We start from the raw sequence: 13946 nt of genomic DNA, 5'->3' as shown, positions 1-13946 counted from the left end.
ACACTACAACAGTTCACTTCAACAGTTTTAGAATAACCTAATATTGTTGGTGTCACACACTGAGAAACCATCCTTTCTCTGACTCAGTGGAGTACAACAATCCTGTGTGATGAACCACACATTTCAAATTTAGATTGATCAGTCCATAATACCTTCTTCCAGTCTTCAGTCGTCCATTGACGATGTTTCATGGTCCAGACAAGCCTCTGTTTCTTTTTCTGACGTCTTAGCAACGGCTTTCTGCTGCAACTCCAAGTCTTCTCTTCACACTTGAAACTGACACTTCTTACTACGATGACTATTAAGCTGTGCTTTGAAGCTGCTGACTCAAACTTGTCTTCTGATTCTCGTGACTTAGGTTTTGTCATTTTTAGCTTGATTTACACACATTTTCAGTCATTTTGGACAGGTTTTTGTGTCATTTTGGTTGCATTTTAAGTTGTTTTGAGCAATTTTTAGTAATTTTGGACAGATTTTGTCATTTCAGCCACGTTTTAGGTTGTTTTCTACATATTTCGTGTTACTCTGGCCGCAATTTATTTGGTTTTTGGTGGATTTTAAGTCATTTTGGTCAAGTTTTGAGTCATTTTAAATCATTTTGACAAACTTTAAGGCATTTTGAAAAGGTTTTTAGCTTTGTAGGACAGATTAGAAATAATTTTTGGAAATATTTTAAGTAATTTTGGACAAGTTTAGTCATTTTAGCCACATTTTAGGTTGTTTTAGACAGATTTTGTGTTATTCTGGCCACAATTCAAGTTGTTTTGGGCAGATTTTCAAGTTGAAACTGAGACTTCTGACTAAAACCACTATTAAGCTGTGCTTGAAGCTGTTGAATCTCAGAAACTTGTCTTCTGATTCTGTTGTGGCTTTGGGTCTTCCAGATCTCTTCCTGTCAGAGTTTCCTCCAGTTTCTGAGCCTTTTGATGCTGAAGAAAACTGGACTCACTGACACCTTGACTTTCTTCACTATTTCTCTGTAGGAAAGACTCACATTTTTAAGTCTTATGATGGTCTGTCTCTCTTCTATTGTTAATTGCCTTTTCCTCTCCATTTTACAGTAACTCACTACTTTCTGCAGTATAATCCTGTTCTAATAATGCTCTGGAGGGTTTGGTGTGTTCCAACACTAGTTTTATGCAGACAGAGGGGGTTGGAAGTAATCTAGAAAAGTTGGAACACCTGTAGGATTTGGTAGCACCAACTTTCAAGGCTTCATCAACCTCAGATTCAGATTCAGATTCACTTTATTGTCATTGCAACAAGTGCAATGAAAGATAAGGTGCAGGCCATACAGTGCAAAATACAAAATATATATAAAAGCTTTGTAATAATACAACATTGCTGAAGAACAGCTTTAAGTTCATTTCTTGCTCCCTGAAAAAGGCCTTTTTGTATAATTCTGAAATGTACATTATTTTCAGTTTTGGGTAACCTCACCTTTCTTTTTAACCTCTAGCAGTTCATCACTTACCTTTCTACCATTTCAATCTATTCATTGGACTTGAACTACTTGAATTTCAATTAAAAAATGGAAAAATTATGGCGTTCTAAAACTTTTCACCAGTAGTGTATTTCTGTTGAAGTGCTCAGCTGCTGAAAAGCCTGACATACGTCTCCATAGGAAGTCTGAGCTAAACATTACATTTAGTCACAATTCATTTCCTCCTTTGTCTAATAAACCCTCTAATCCAAATCAACTCTGAAAGGATATGAGTGCACTAAAACTCTAATAGCTATCCTCCTTAGAGGGTTGAAAGGGGTTAGGATGTACAAGGCAGGAGTGGCGTTGAAACGGAAGATTGCCTTCCCGCGATTCAATACTATGAAGGTCTGAAAGAGACACAGAACAAACCGGGTTAAAATCTGCTTTATGCAACACCTCATCTTGTCCATGTTCATGTAAACAATGCTGAAATGGCATTTCATAAACCTGCATGTGTCAGAGAATGTTTTCTGTGATATCCGCTCATCATGACTGAGACACTTTAGTATGAAGCACCTCTGTTTACCTTTAAAAGTCAAAGTATTTCTATTTTAAAGCCCTATAATAAGGCCCCTTTTCACAGCACATTACAGGATCATTAGTAAGGAAGTAACTGTTCAAAAATGTTCTAGAAATTGATCTTCGTACTTAGCAGACTGGATCACTACTCTGGTAGATTTTTTTTTTTAAGAGAATAAAACTTATAGAAGTAAATTACATGGTAAAGTTCCTTTATCTCTGTAAAAGCCAAATATAGAAAGAAAAATAGCAAAAAATATATATTTATATATAAATAATAAAAAGTGAAAATTTTTAAAAATGAAAAATTCTTTTTTATTTTTATATATATATATATATATATATATATATATATATATATATATATAGAGATTTTTTTTTATTTTTATATATATATATATATATATATATATATATATATATATATATAGCGAGAGAGAGAGACAAAATCTGTAAAACCCCAATATAAAAAAGAGCAAAAACAATATATATTTATTTAGATATAAATAATTTTAAAAATGGTAATAAAAAAATAAAACTGATGTATTTTTGCTCCAGTGGGTTTTACAGGGTTATAAGAAGCAGGCTGTCTTCACAATTCCTATTTTAGAATGTGTCTGTGGTCTGCGTGACTCAACGTATTCTGAGTCACAGCTCCAGGTGCCTCAGGTGAAAAGCTGAACAGACAGAAACTTATGTGCTCGGCTATTATGTCTTTCTTTAGCAGAAGTTTGTCTGTGTGGGAGGAAATTGCTGCTCTGCCCATGTGTTCCCTTTAAAACAGTTCATTGAGAGCATCAGCTGGATGACTAGAAGCTTTTATGGGTTGCAAAGCTTGAATTACAAAGTGCAGAGCTCTGATGCATTAACATTACATGACATGAGTCGCACCATAATTGAAATCCAATCAGTATGTGTTATGTAGCTTTGAGGCCAGCGCAGTCAAGAATGTGTCTTCTATTTGTCTATCCATGTTCCGTTTAATGCTGAAAACTCTGACCAGACCTTCTGATTGCTGTAGTAGGGGTCCATGTCCTCCAGAGGGGTGGAGACCAGGCGGGGAGGGGTGTCCCCGTAGATGAAGGGGAGCGATTTCCCCGCCTCCAGGTCGCTGTTAGGCTTTGGCCCATTTTCATCGTCAGTGTCACTGCGGCGATCCGCCCGTGGTCTCCGAGCCTCCTCCTCGGCGATGCGCCTCTCAATGGCGGCCAGCGACTCGGGGACGAAGGGGCGGAAGCTGTCAGGTCCGGGCGGTACAAGCAGCTGTGCCATCTTGTCATCCTGCTCCTTCAGAGAGCAGCGAGGGGCTCAGCTGAGGCAGGGAGCTGCAGCGGGAAGGGAATGAACTTTAGATGAGTCAGGGCATGAAAATAGTCGGCACCAACGGGGGTCAAGTCATCTGCTCGGATCACACTGTAGGGTGGAAACCCTGCTGGAATAAAGAGATTAACCCTCCTGTTGTCCTCATTTACAGGCACCAAAAAATATTGGTTCCTTGTCTGAAAAAAATCCAGTAATTAAGCAAAAAAAATCCCCAAATTTCTGAAAATGTGCAAAACGTTCAGGATGAAAATTCCAATAATTCCTTAAAAGTTGCCCTTAAAAGCTTGATTTTAAAAAAATCACCCAAATTTGGCAAGAAAATTCTTGTAAATATTTTCAAAAAAATCTGTAAAAATCTTACAAAAAATCCTAAAAATATCTAAAGTGATTCCATATATATCAGTAAAACTTCTGATATTTTCTTTAAGAACATTCACAAAAAAATCAACCAAAATCCACTTCCATTTCTTTTTTCCACCAAAAAATGTTCAAAGATTTCCCAAAAATGCTGAAAATGTGGACATCAGACGTTTCACTGTGAAAATATATATTTTTTTCCACATTTTCAAACTTTAAAACGGGTCAATTTTGACCCGCAGGACGACACGAGGGTTAATGTGATCAAAATGCGAGGGAAAACCGTCTGCTAGAACACAAACGAGACCAAATATGACAAAAGTAAGAAATAAAACAACAAAAAACACAAGCGAGACAAAAACACAGAAAAACAAAACACAAAATGACACAAATGACACACAAAACAACAAATAAAGCGAAATGCAAAATGACAAAAACAAGACGAATAACACAAAAAGGAAACACAAAACGACAAAAACGAGAAACAAAACGCCAAAAACATGAGAGAAATGATAAAAACAACAAAAAAAAGACAAAATATTACAAAAATGAGGATTTTGAGGGTTAATGTGATCAAAATGCGAGGGAAAACGGTCTGCTAGAAGGCTTTATAATGGGTCTGACTTTGGTAACATGCAAAAACACAGCGACGAGAACACAACTGTACTCATTTTTCCCATTTACTGCTGCTTCCTAATCTATTTACTGCTGCATTTTAGTTAATGGAGAAAGCGGCTCTGTGCAGTTCTGGAAAACAACTGTCCTTTTACCACTAATTAAATGGTGGAAAGCCTCGAATTAGAAAAAAAAAATGAACTGGTTTCACAATAGCTTTCAGCACAATCAGATGCAGTAATTATGCTCATTTTTCTTCTTCTTCTTGCCTCAGTCAGCCACATACTGTACCACCCTTCACACCTGGAGGCCCGGATCCTTCCCACAGGAAATAAAGCAAAGGCACATAAACAAAATCTGGCCAAAAAAAACCCTGGTGAGCCATTATCGGCAGGTCCTCGGTGCCTCCCGGTCTCCACAGTCCCTCAGGTGGGTTCTAGTCCTGGTGGAACGCTGTGCCGGCCCAGAAAACAGAAAGCTCCCCTCTGGCAGATCTCAGAAGTGATGTCTGCTTGATTCGTCGGCTTTTCTTTCTTTAAAAACGGAAACGAGGCCCTGAGTGGCATCCATCAAGTTAGCACGAAGACTTAGTCTAGGTAAATGGAAGTTTTTACAGTGTTGGATTTGTCTAATATTGTACCAGACTGGACCTAATTTGCAACCTCACTGCAACTGAACCTCTGCTGATCACATGCAACTGGAAAATCAAAAGAGACTTGTCTGCTTTCTGGCCCATAGTTCGCTTAGCTTAGCACAAAATACTGTAAGTAAAGTAAAACAGGTAGCCTGGATCTCAGCACCTCTGAAGCTCACTACCTAACACACTACCGATCACATATGTACCAGTAAAACTTCTGATATTTTCTTTCAGAACATTCACATAAAAATCAACCAAAATCCAGCAAAATTTGTTGGATTTTGGTTGATTTTTATGTGAATGTTCTTAAGAAACATTTTTAATATTTCTTTTTTTCCACCAAAAAATGTCTAAAAATTTCCCAAAAATGTTGAAAATGTGGACATCAGAAGTTTCACTGTGAAAATATATTTTTTTTCCACATTTTCAAACTTTAAAACGGGTCAGTTTTGACCCACAGGACGACACGAGGGTTAAAGTTCTGCATTGTTATGGGCGTGGCCACTCTGAGCGTCAGGTGTTGTCATGGAAACGTCTATGGTCTAGAGACATTGCATGGACCGCATCAGCTCCACTTTAACTCCACCTATTTGCTCATTCTGAATTAGCTGGGAGTCGTCCTGAGGCACTGCTGAGCCTCCAAACTGCTGCCGGTACCGTCTCTGAGGGTTCGTCTACCTTTACACCCAGCCAACAGTCCAAACCAGCCATTCAGAATCATCACAGAAACAATGTCCGTCCAAACTAACGCTCATGAAAACACACATCACAAGACCAATCTCACACAGCAACCACACACTGAGCTGTAGAATCACATGATGGGGGTGAGACAGAGTGCATGTAACGACTGATAAGACCCACACAGGATGGACGTTTGCGTTTCCAAAAGTCACAAAGAATCGAAATGTCATTAAGGACAAGTTTCAAGTCATTTTGGACAAGTTTTGAGACAGTTTCAACAAGTTTTATGTCAGCTTGTCTCTTTTCTCATCATTTTGGATCATTTTTGTTTCTTCTGGATAATTTTCAAGTAATTTAGGACAAATTTCATGTCATTCTGGACTAATTTTCCGTAATTATTGATCATTAGGTCTGATAAGACCCACACAGGATGGACGTTTGCGTTTCCAAAAGTCACAGAGTCTCTGAATGTCTTCACCCAGGATGGAATTGGTCAAAATGTTCCTTTTCAGTGACCTAAAATTGCATTTGCAAGTGGATGAAAGGAAAAAAGCAAATTTAGAACATGATGCTGAGGCCAAACTGCAATTATTTTACGTGCTTTTACCAGTGAAATCTCTTCAACGCAGCTGGATATTACAGACGATGAGGGGGAAAACAGAGGAGACCATCCATTATTAGTGGAATGGAGGATCATTAGCAAGTCTTTTCTTGCGTTTCTAAGAATACATCGGGCATGAATGGTGAATTAATTGCAGCTTCTACCACAGAGATGTTTCATGAAGCACATCTGCTCGCCCCTGGACTTGGTGTTATGATATATGGCCTGACAGCTTGTCTGGCGTGAGCTGCTGGGTGGTGGAGGTCGTTAGGCCTGATCGACCCATAGGCCCAACATTCACACCCACCTCTGAGCTCAGCCATCAGCGTGGAAAAGCCCCGGAGGCAAATATAACATGACAGACTGAGAACATGTAGGGGCAGCGGACGTGTTCGTACTTGTATGTGTCTTGGCGCAGAGAGTATAAATGAGGGACTGAATCTTATTTATATACGTCAACTGTTATCTGCTACCGAAATAGGCTGTTCAGATGACATTCAGATGTGGCATTTGTGTTTATTTGACAAGTTTTGAGTCATTTGGGACAATTTTCTTGTCAATTTCAACAAGTTTTATATCAGCTTGGATCATTTCTTGTCATTTTGGATCATTTTTGTGTCTTTAAGATAATTTTCAAGTCATTTAGGACAAATTTCATGTCATTCTGGACAAATTACTTGTACTTATGGACAATTTTTGAGTCATTTTGGACAAGTTTTGAGTCATTTGGGACAATTTTCTTGTCAATTTCAACAAGTTTTAGATCAGTTTGGATAATTTCTTGTCATTTTGGATCATTTTTGTGTCTTTGAGAAAATTTTCTCATCATTTAGGACAAATTTCATGTTATTCTGGATTATTTTTTAATTTTTTAATCTAATTTATAAATCATTTGTTTTGTTACTTTTCATAAAAATGTATGCAGACTATATCCCATGGCCTTCAAAAGTCCCTCAATTATATATTGACCCAGCCTGTTTTAGATCCACCACTGTTCAGAGAATGTCCACCAAGAACTGACTTAACGTGCACGTAATTAGTGACCTGTAATTCACACAACACCTCCACAACAGTCAAGCCTCCTTTAAGCGCCCTTGAACCAAACAGCAGCTCATCTTTTCCACCGACACACTGCCCATGATGCTAGAGATGGAGGTCAAGCTTCCTAATCAGACATTTTCACAGCATCTGCACGTCTTCCATGGACTACAATCCCAGCTGACATTGTGTCAGGAGGACGCCGCTGTCCATGGTGCTTAAACAGGAGGTTAAAAAAAAACAGAAGACAAAACCTGAAACCTGTGGGAGATTTTCAACCACAAACACACTGATGTCTGTAATATTCCCACAGCAGGTTCATCCTGACCTGAGAGCACTCTGAGGTCGTTTCCAGCCCCTCAACCTGCTATAATCCCAACCCTGAGTGCTGATTTTTAACAGCTAAAGGCTACAGACGAATGTGGTGTGGAAGTAGCTCGTATTTAGAAATCAAATGTCACATCATACCTTAACTGTCGCGAGTTTCACATCGAGCCATGATGATGATGTTAAATCCGAACACTTTGAGACGTCAGATTTTCCACAAACGAGAGTCTGGTGAATTAGTCGCGGCCATCATGTCTTCCCCTCCAGATACACCACCTCCCATCAGCAGAAAAAAGAGAAAAAACCCACAACAACCGGCTCCGTTCAGACACACACCGGTGGAGGCTTTTCAGCAGCCACCCATCAACACCACCCCCTGGAAACCAGTGCTGCTAAACTTAGAGGTCCGCTTTAAATGGCTCCATTTATTAATTCATGGTTTTTATCCCAATTAAAACCAAGCAGCAGAGGAGAGAGGGAGAGAGAGAGAGAGAAAAAGACGGGAGATGTGGTGTAAAATGTGAACTGTAAACCAGAGGATGGCTGTGAATGAGTCTGGGCGTGTCCTGGCCAGATGTGTTGCTTTTAATCAAACACACACAGAGAGCATCTGGCCGACCAAAAATAGACCCCCAGCTTTGGCCTTTTTTACTTCTTCTTGTTGCTTTTTTCCCCCAGTGCTACCTGAACCGGTGGCTTACCTGTAAGAAGGATTTCTAGCTCATGAAAACTGAACATTTGCACCCATAAGGCCCTGTAGCTGACGGGACTATTCCCTCCTGGAGGATGTCAGAATCCTGTTTTATTTGTCACGACGTGGTTTTTATTTTTTGTCATCGTATTGGTGTGAAAATGGAGGTAAATTAGCACCTAATGCTCAAAAATGAGGAATTAAGCGTCATTTAAAGCGCAGGTGTGAATTCAATTAAGTCAAAACGACAATTCTGTGTAATTAAAATGTTAAAGAAAAGGAGAAATTAAAAAATGATTGTGCTTATCACGCGCTCAATTAGCGGAGGAATATCACACGATATTTGACTAGAAATGTTGGTTTTGTGTGTCGGTTTCAAACAAAAGAGCTCCGACTGTGTTTCCCGACTAAGAATTGTGAAGAGTCCGACTACTTTAAGGTGGAAGAAAGCTGTCAGTTGGTCATAAAAAAGCAGAAAGACGCTCCTCCAAAGATACTCACCACCATTACGGTGCCCAGCAGGTGGGGACCCTGAAGGTAGATCCCATCTCCCGCGGAATAATCCTCAAATGGAGACTCTTAATTCGAGATTTAAACGCCTTTTCTTTTGCTTTGACAAGCAATCTCTCGATGGATTATCGTTTAATAGGCGCCCCTTTGATTTTTTCTTTTTTCTTCTTTTTTTGAGCCGCCCCTCGCTCGCTGTGGAGAAATCAATCCGCGCTTCCGGTTGGTCGGGCTGGAATGAGTGTCCTCCGAGCGGAGACAACATGGACCGATCAGAGACAAGAGGAGCAGCAACCTGTTGTCAGACGCACATTATACTATTATTCTGTTTATCAATCATCCAGGTCAACTTCTCTGTTTGGACTATTATATATTATTAATATTATGATGATTTAAGTCAGAATGGAGCAGCATCACTTTATATTATATTCAATGCATGAGTTAATTCATCTATATTTGCCTTGAGTTAATTCATCCTGTTATTCAATATTGAATCTATTTGCTGGATTTCTAATTCACCCATACTACAGCCTTAAAAAAAAATATTTTGGCAGAATTGTTGAATTTTCAGCTCAACCCTCCATCTGTTCTGTCCTGATTAACCCTGAAAGACCCAAAAATAGAAATAAAATGAGCAAAACAAACAAACAAAAAAAGCCAAAAAGCAAATTTAAATATATATGCATATATAAATGAGAAGGAAAAAATTAAACAAAAAAAATTAAATATCTATTTAAACCCAAGTGTAGAAAAAATTAGCAAAAAATAAAAGAATTAAATAAAGCAAAAAAAATGTGTGTTTATTTTTCTTAGTTTTATTTTATTTTATTTTTTGCAAATTTTTCTATACATGGGTATATATATATATATATATATATATATATATATATATATATATATATATATACATATATATATTAGTGTTTATATATATATGCATATATGAACACAAATTGAAAAAAATGAGCAAATAAATACATAAAATAAAAATATAACTAAAACGAAAAAAATAATTACATATAACACATATAAACCCATATATAGAAAAAAATGAGCAAAAAACCCTAAAAATACAAATATTACATATATATATATATTATATATATATATATATATATATATATATATATATATATATACAGAACAATAATAAAAAATAAATCAAATAAATCAAGCTGCTGTATGTTTGCAACAGAGGGTTTTACAGGGTTACTATTTTGCACACTAGTTTTGATATTATTGATGGTTTTAAAAGGTTTGAGCCTGCAGATATAGGTTTTAAGATGCCATTTAAACGTATAGATTGCTGAAATGGAGATGATTATTGGGTTTTCAGCCTTGTGTACCCACATTAACCCCACATTGGTAGATAATAATATTGTGTGTTGAACTCCCTCACGTTTCTTGTAGATTTATGCCACCTGCTGGATACTCTGATAGATTACACAAAGACTATTATGCAACCTCCTACGGTCTGGAAAGTTTGCTCTCTTCCCCAGTTAGGATTAAAATGGAGTCTTTGTGACACTAATGTAATGAGAATACATATGCTGTACTGATTTTGAAATGAGGATTAGAGGTGATACGGTAGCAAGAGCTTCTTTTATTATGTTCTTGTTAATTTTTATGCACCAGTTCCTGCAGCAATTTATGACAGAAATGTGAAGAAAAACACAAAAATTCAGCAGCAGCAACAAACTTTAAATTTCACAAAAGTTTCATATTGTGGAATACATTTCAGAGATGTTTAATCTGAAAAGCTAGAGAAATGAAACATAGATACAGAGTTTCAGCCAGCTGAGGCAGACACACCCTTGTGTTTGTTGTAGCGTGTCACTCTCACATGGGTGCAGCAGGAACTTTCACTTCACCACGAGAACATAACTCATCTAAACACACTTTCCCAGTCTTGGCGCATGTTTAGTGCACATGTACACCCTGATTTCCACCGTGGATGACAGTGTTTGTCACCTTTTTTGTTGTCAAAATCCGTATTTTGCCACCCTAGATGATTTAAGATCAAGCCGCCTACAGAAAGAAGCTGATCACTCATCCCAGGTATTGTTTACAAATGTACTTAGAGCAAGATTATCCTTTGCAAATGGCACCAAATAGTCGGAGGCGGTGAGTTTTGCCTCCTAGTTGACGAACATACGAGTCCAGGAATCTCAGTTCACTGTGCTACATATAAAACTGACATTTGCACTGTAAAAACTCAAAATCTTACCAAGTCTATTTGTCTTATTTTATTCAAAATGTCTCATCCCACTCGATTTAAGATAAATTTACTTAAATGACATTTCAGCAAGATGGAGAGACTTGTTCAAGCCTCGTGTCGTCCTGCGGGTCAAAATTCACCCGTTTCAGAGTTTGAAAATGTGTGGGGGGGGGAAATGCAGTTTCACAGTGGAATTTCTGATGTCAACATTTTTGGTGAATATTAGAAGTTTTACTGATATATATGGAATCACTTTAGATATTTTTAGGATTTTTTTTGGAAGATTTTCACTCTTTTTTTGAAAATATTTACAAAAATTTTCTTGCCAAACTTGGGGGATTTTTAAAAAATACTTTTAAGGGAAACTTTTAAGGAATTATTGGAATTTTCTTCCTGAAGGTTTTGCAAATTTTCAGAAATTTGGGGAATTTTTTTGCAGAATTTTTGTTTTTTTCAGACAGGGAAACAATATTTTTTGGTGCCTGTAAATGAGGACAACAGGAGGGTTAAAGACCATTTTTATTATGTGCTATAAAGTCTAGTTTGAGCCACAAAATGTTAAAGTAAAATGATTTATTTTCATTGGTAGAAGCCATTGCCTATATAGAAATGGAAACTCCTTCTTGACATCAACCACAGCGGTTTGGAGCCACCACCAACTTACTATAGTTCAATGTGGAGGCCAAGTGGCCTGGGTCTGTTCATGACTGGAGGATTTATCATGAGTCTAACATGAGCAACAGACTGCAACGTGGTGAGCAGCCTAAAGATTTTCACAATATAATTCACTTGTCTCCCTCCTTTAATATACTCTAATGTATCCACTATACATTACAGGAGAGTTTGATGGCCTTCTGCTGGGTGACAGGGGTTACCATGCCAACCCAGGCTGATGACCTCATACCCTGACCCTGAACCAGGCTCACTGCAGGATGAGAGCCTGGGTGGAGATGACCATAGACCTGCTGAAAGCCCATCTCCAGTACCTACATCACCTCAGGGTGACTCCTGGGAGGACCTGTGATAATATTCATAATACTGCCACTGTAGCTGACACTGTTTAAGAGTCTTTAGGTTGCCATGGCAATACAGGAAGGTGGTCATTTACACCCAAGTAAATTTTATTTTGGAAAGCAGTATTAAAATATTTGTCCTGTGGTACCTTTGATCATTTTGGTCTGGTAAAATGCATTACTTTTAGTCTAGTTTTTCGTTTGGTTTATGGTCCTGGTTGATAAAGTTGTAGCAGTTGTCATGTGACTTACGCCACAGATGTGAGATGCAGCATGGGATAGATACAGATCAGGCAGGTTCTTCAGCCAGTTTTACAGTCCGTCTGCCTTTAATTTCTGTTGGTCATCCAGGCAAACGGTAATTATTAATACATTTCAGAGAACTGTATATTTGTTTAGACAGAGACAAAGGTATTTGTTTCTTTTTCATTTCATGACTTGAATATGAGATTATCTTTGTAGTTTTCACAGTGTACCACCAAATGATATGTTTGAGAAGAATAAACCTTTTGTGGACATCAGTACAAAGTATGGACTCTTTCACTGACCAGCAGTTACAGCCACTATTAGAGGAGAGCAACACTCTGCCCTACAAACTGAAGACCCAGATGATGACCTCATCCACCTGCCAGCTATCCAAGATAACAGAGCAGTCAGAGACACCATATGCAATAATCACTGCAGAGTTTAAGTCTCCATCATCACCACCACAGCAGTCAAATAAACACATGATACACATTTCATTTGGTCTTCTTTATTTCCTACAAATAAAAAAAGCTAGTTTAGTTCATGTTCCAGTAGTTAACATAATTCACCTGTGACCATGCATCCACCTGTAACTTGTGCTCCTGTATTCCAGTTTCCAGATCTACTTTCTTAATCTGGCGGTCCAAGTATTGCATTTTTCTCGGAGTGCAGTTTGTATCTGTTTTACTGGGAACAGAGCTGGCGACGGGGAAGGCTCCAACCATTGCAGTGTAGAGACGACTCAGCAGATGTAGATTGTAGGACTGGGAGGGTTAGGAGAGCTGGAGGTCCAACAGCCACAGCCCCTGGTGTGAGGAGGGTAGAGACAGATGCTGGCTTCAAAGGCAGGAATGGAGAGCTGACTGGCAGAAGCATGGAAGCCAGGAATCCAACTGGTGAGTTTCTCTCCAACAGACAGGATGAAGTAAACAGCAGATCCAGGAGGCACAGGTAGGTGAAGAACTACATAAAGAAACACAGAATTACTAAAAGGAAATGGCAAGAACTGACCAGTGCACAGCAGTAACACATGTAGGTTCATGGTCTTGTTCTGAATGAAGACTGACGTCTGGTTTTATGGAGAAGTGTGTGAAGATGATGATGAGGAACACCTGCCTGCACTCTGTCTCTGCTGATTACTAAGCACCTGAACCTGTCATAGCCTCTGTGTCAGAACACACCTAGGAGAAAGAAAAACCTGGACCGGAGGAGGGAAGGGACTGTCACTGGCCAATCAGAGGCTGCGACCACAACACTGGTGCCTGATGATTTAATATTATAATGTCAGGAATTGAAATATCAATGACAATAAGTTATAACTTTTGTGTTAGACTTATAAATTCTAATTTAGCACTAGTTAGCTAGCTTGACTTTTATGCTAATGTGAGCTAAGCATACCTGGTGCCTGGTGATTTAATATTGTGATGTCAGGAATTTCAATATCAATGACAATACATTTATAGTTAAGTTCTAACTTTTATGCTAGACTAATTAAAGTGGCAATAATCAGACAGTTTTGTGAAATCTTCCCCGGTTCGTGTGGTAAAATATCCCTCTTTGTAAACAATACAAAGAGAATAATGAACATTTTGGAGATCGTGAGGGAGTCGACAAAGTTAGCTTAGTTCTGCGTTAACAAAAGAGTCTAAAATCATTTTTAAAGGTGAAATTATTCACTTACAAGCAA

The 13946-nt window shown here is 38.2% G+C and overlaps 1 protein-coding gene and 1 long non-coding RNA gene across 5 annotated transcripts in view; one reads left to right on the top strand and one right to left on the bottom strand.

The window, feature by feature from the left end:
• The window catches only part of scn1lab (sodium channel, voltage-gated, type I like, alpha b), a 62862-nt gene extending 53834 nt beyond the window's left edge, over window positions 1-9028 (bottom strand). For 3 of the 4 annotated variants that reach the window (XM_055008177.1, XM_055008179.1, XM_055008176.1), the window contains exons 1-3: window positions 8777-9028; window positions 3011-3330; window positions 1716-1833 (exon numbers count right to left, since the gene is read on the bottom strand). In XM_055008177.1, the coding sequence (XP_054864152.1) occupies window positions 1716-1833; window positions 3011-3277 (385 nt within the window). In that variant the 5' untranslated portion in view covers window positions 3278-3330; window positions 8777-9028. Of the gene's footprint in view, window positions 1-1715; window positions 1834-3010; window positions 3331-7725; window positions 8002-8776 lie in introns of those variants that run through there. The other variant, XM_055008178.1, reaches the window with a different exon arrangement.
• A 1067-nt stretch (window positions 9029-10095) lies between these two features.
• LOC129348248 (uncharacterized) lies at window positions 10096-12730 on the top strand. The gene is made up of 3 exons (XR_008600717.1): window positions 10096-10840; window positions 11590-11754; window positions 11838-12730. It is a non-coding gene; the product is annotated as an uncharacterized LOC129348248 (long non-coding RNA).
• The last annotated feature ends 1216 nt before the right edge of the window (window positions 12731-13946 follow it).

This window comes from Amphiprion ocellaris, chromosome 24 (genome assembly GCF_022539595.1).
Source record: "Amphiprion ocellaris isolate individual 3 ecotype Okinawa chromosome 24, ASM2253959v1, whole genome shotgun sequence".
In the NCBI taxonomy this organism is placed as follows: domain Eukaryota; kingdom Metazoa; phylum Chordata; class Actinopteri; family Pomacentridae; genus Amphiprion; species Amphiprion ocellaris.
The sequence above is the reverse complement of the archived record's forward strand: the minus strand, read 5'-3'. Positions and strand labels throughout refer to the sequence as shown.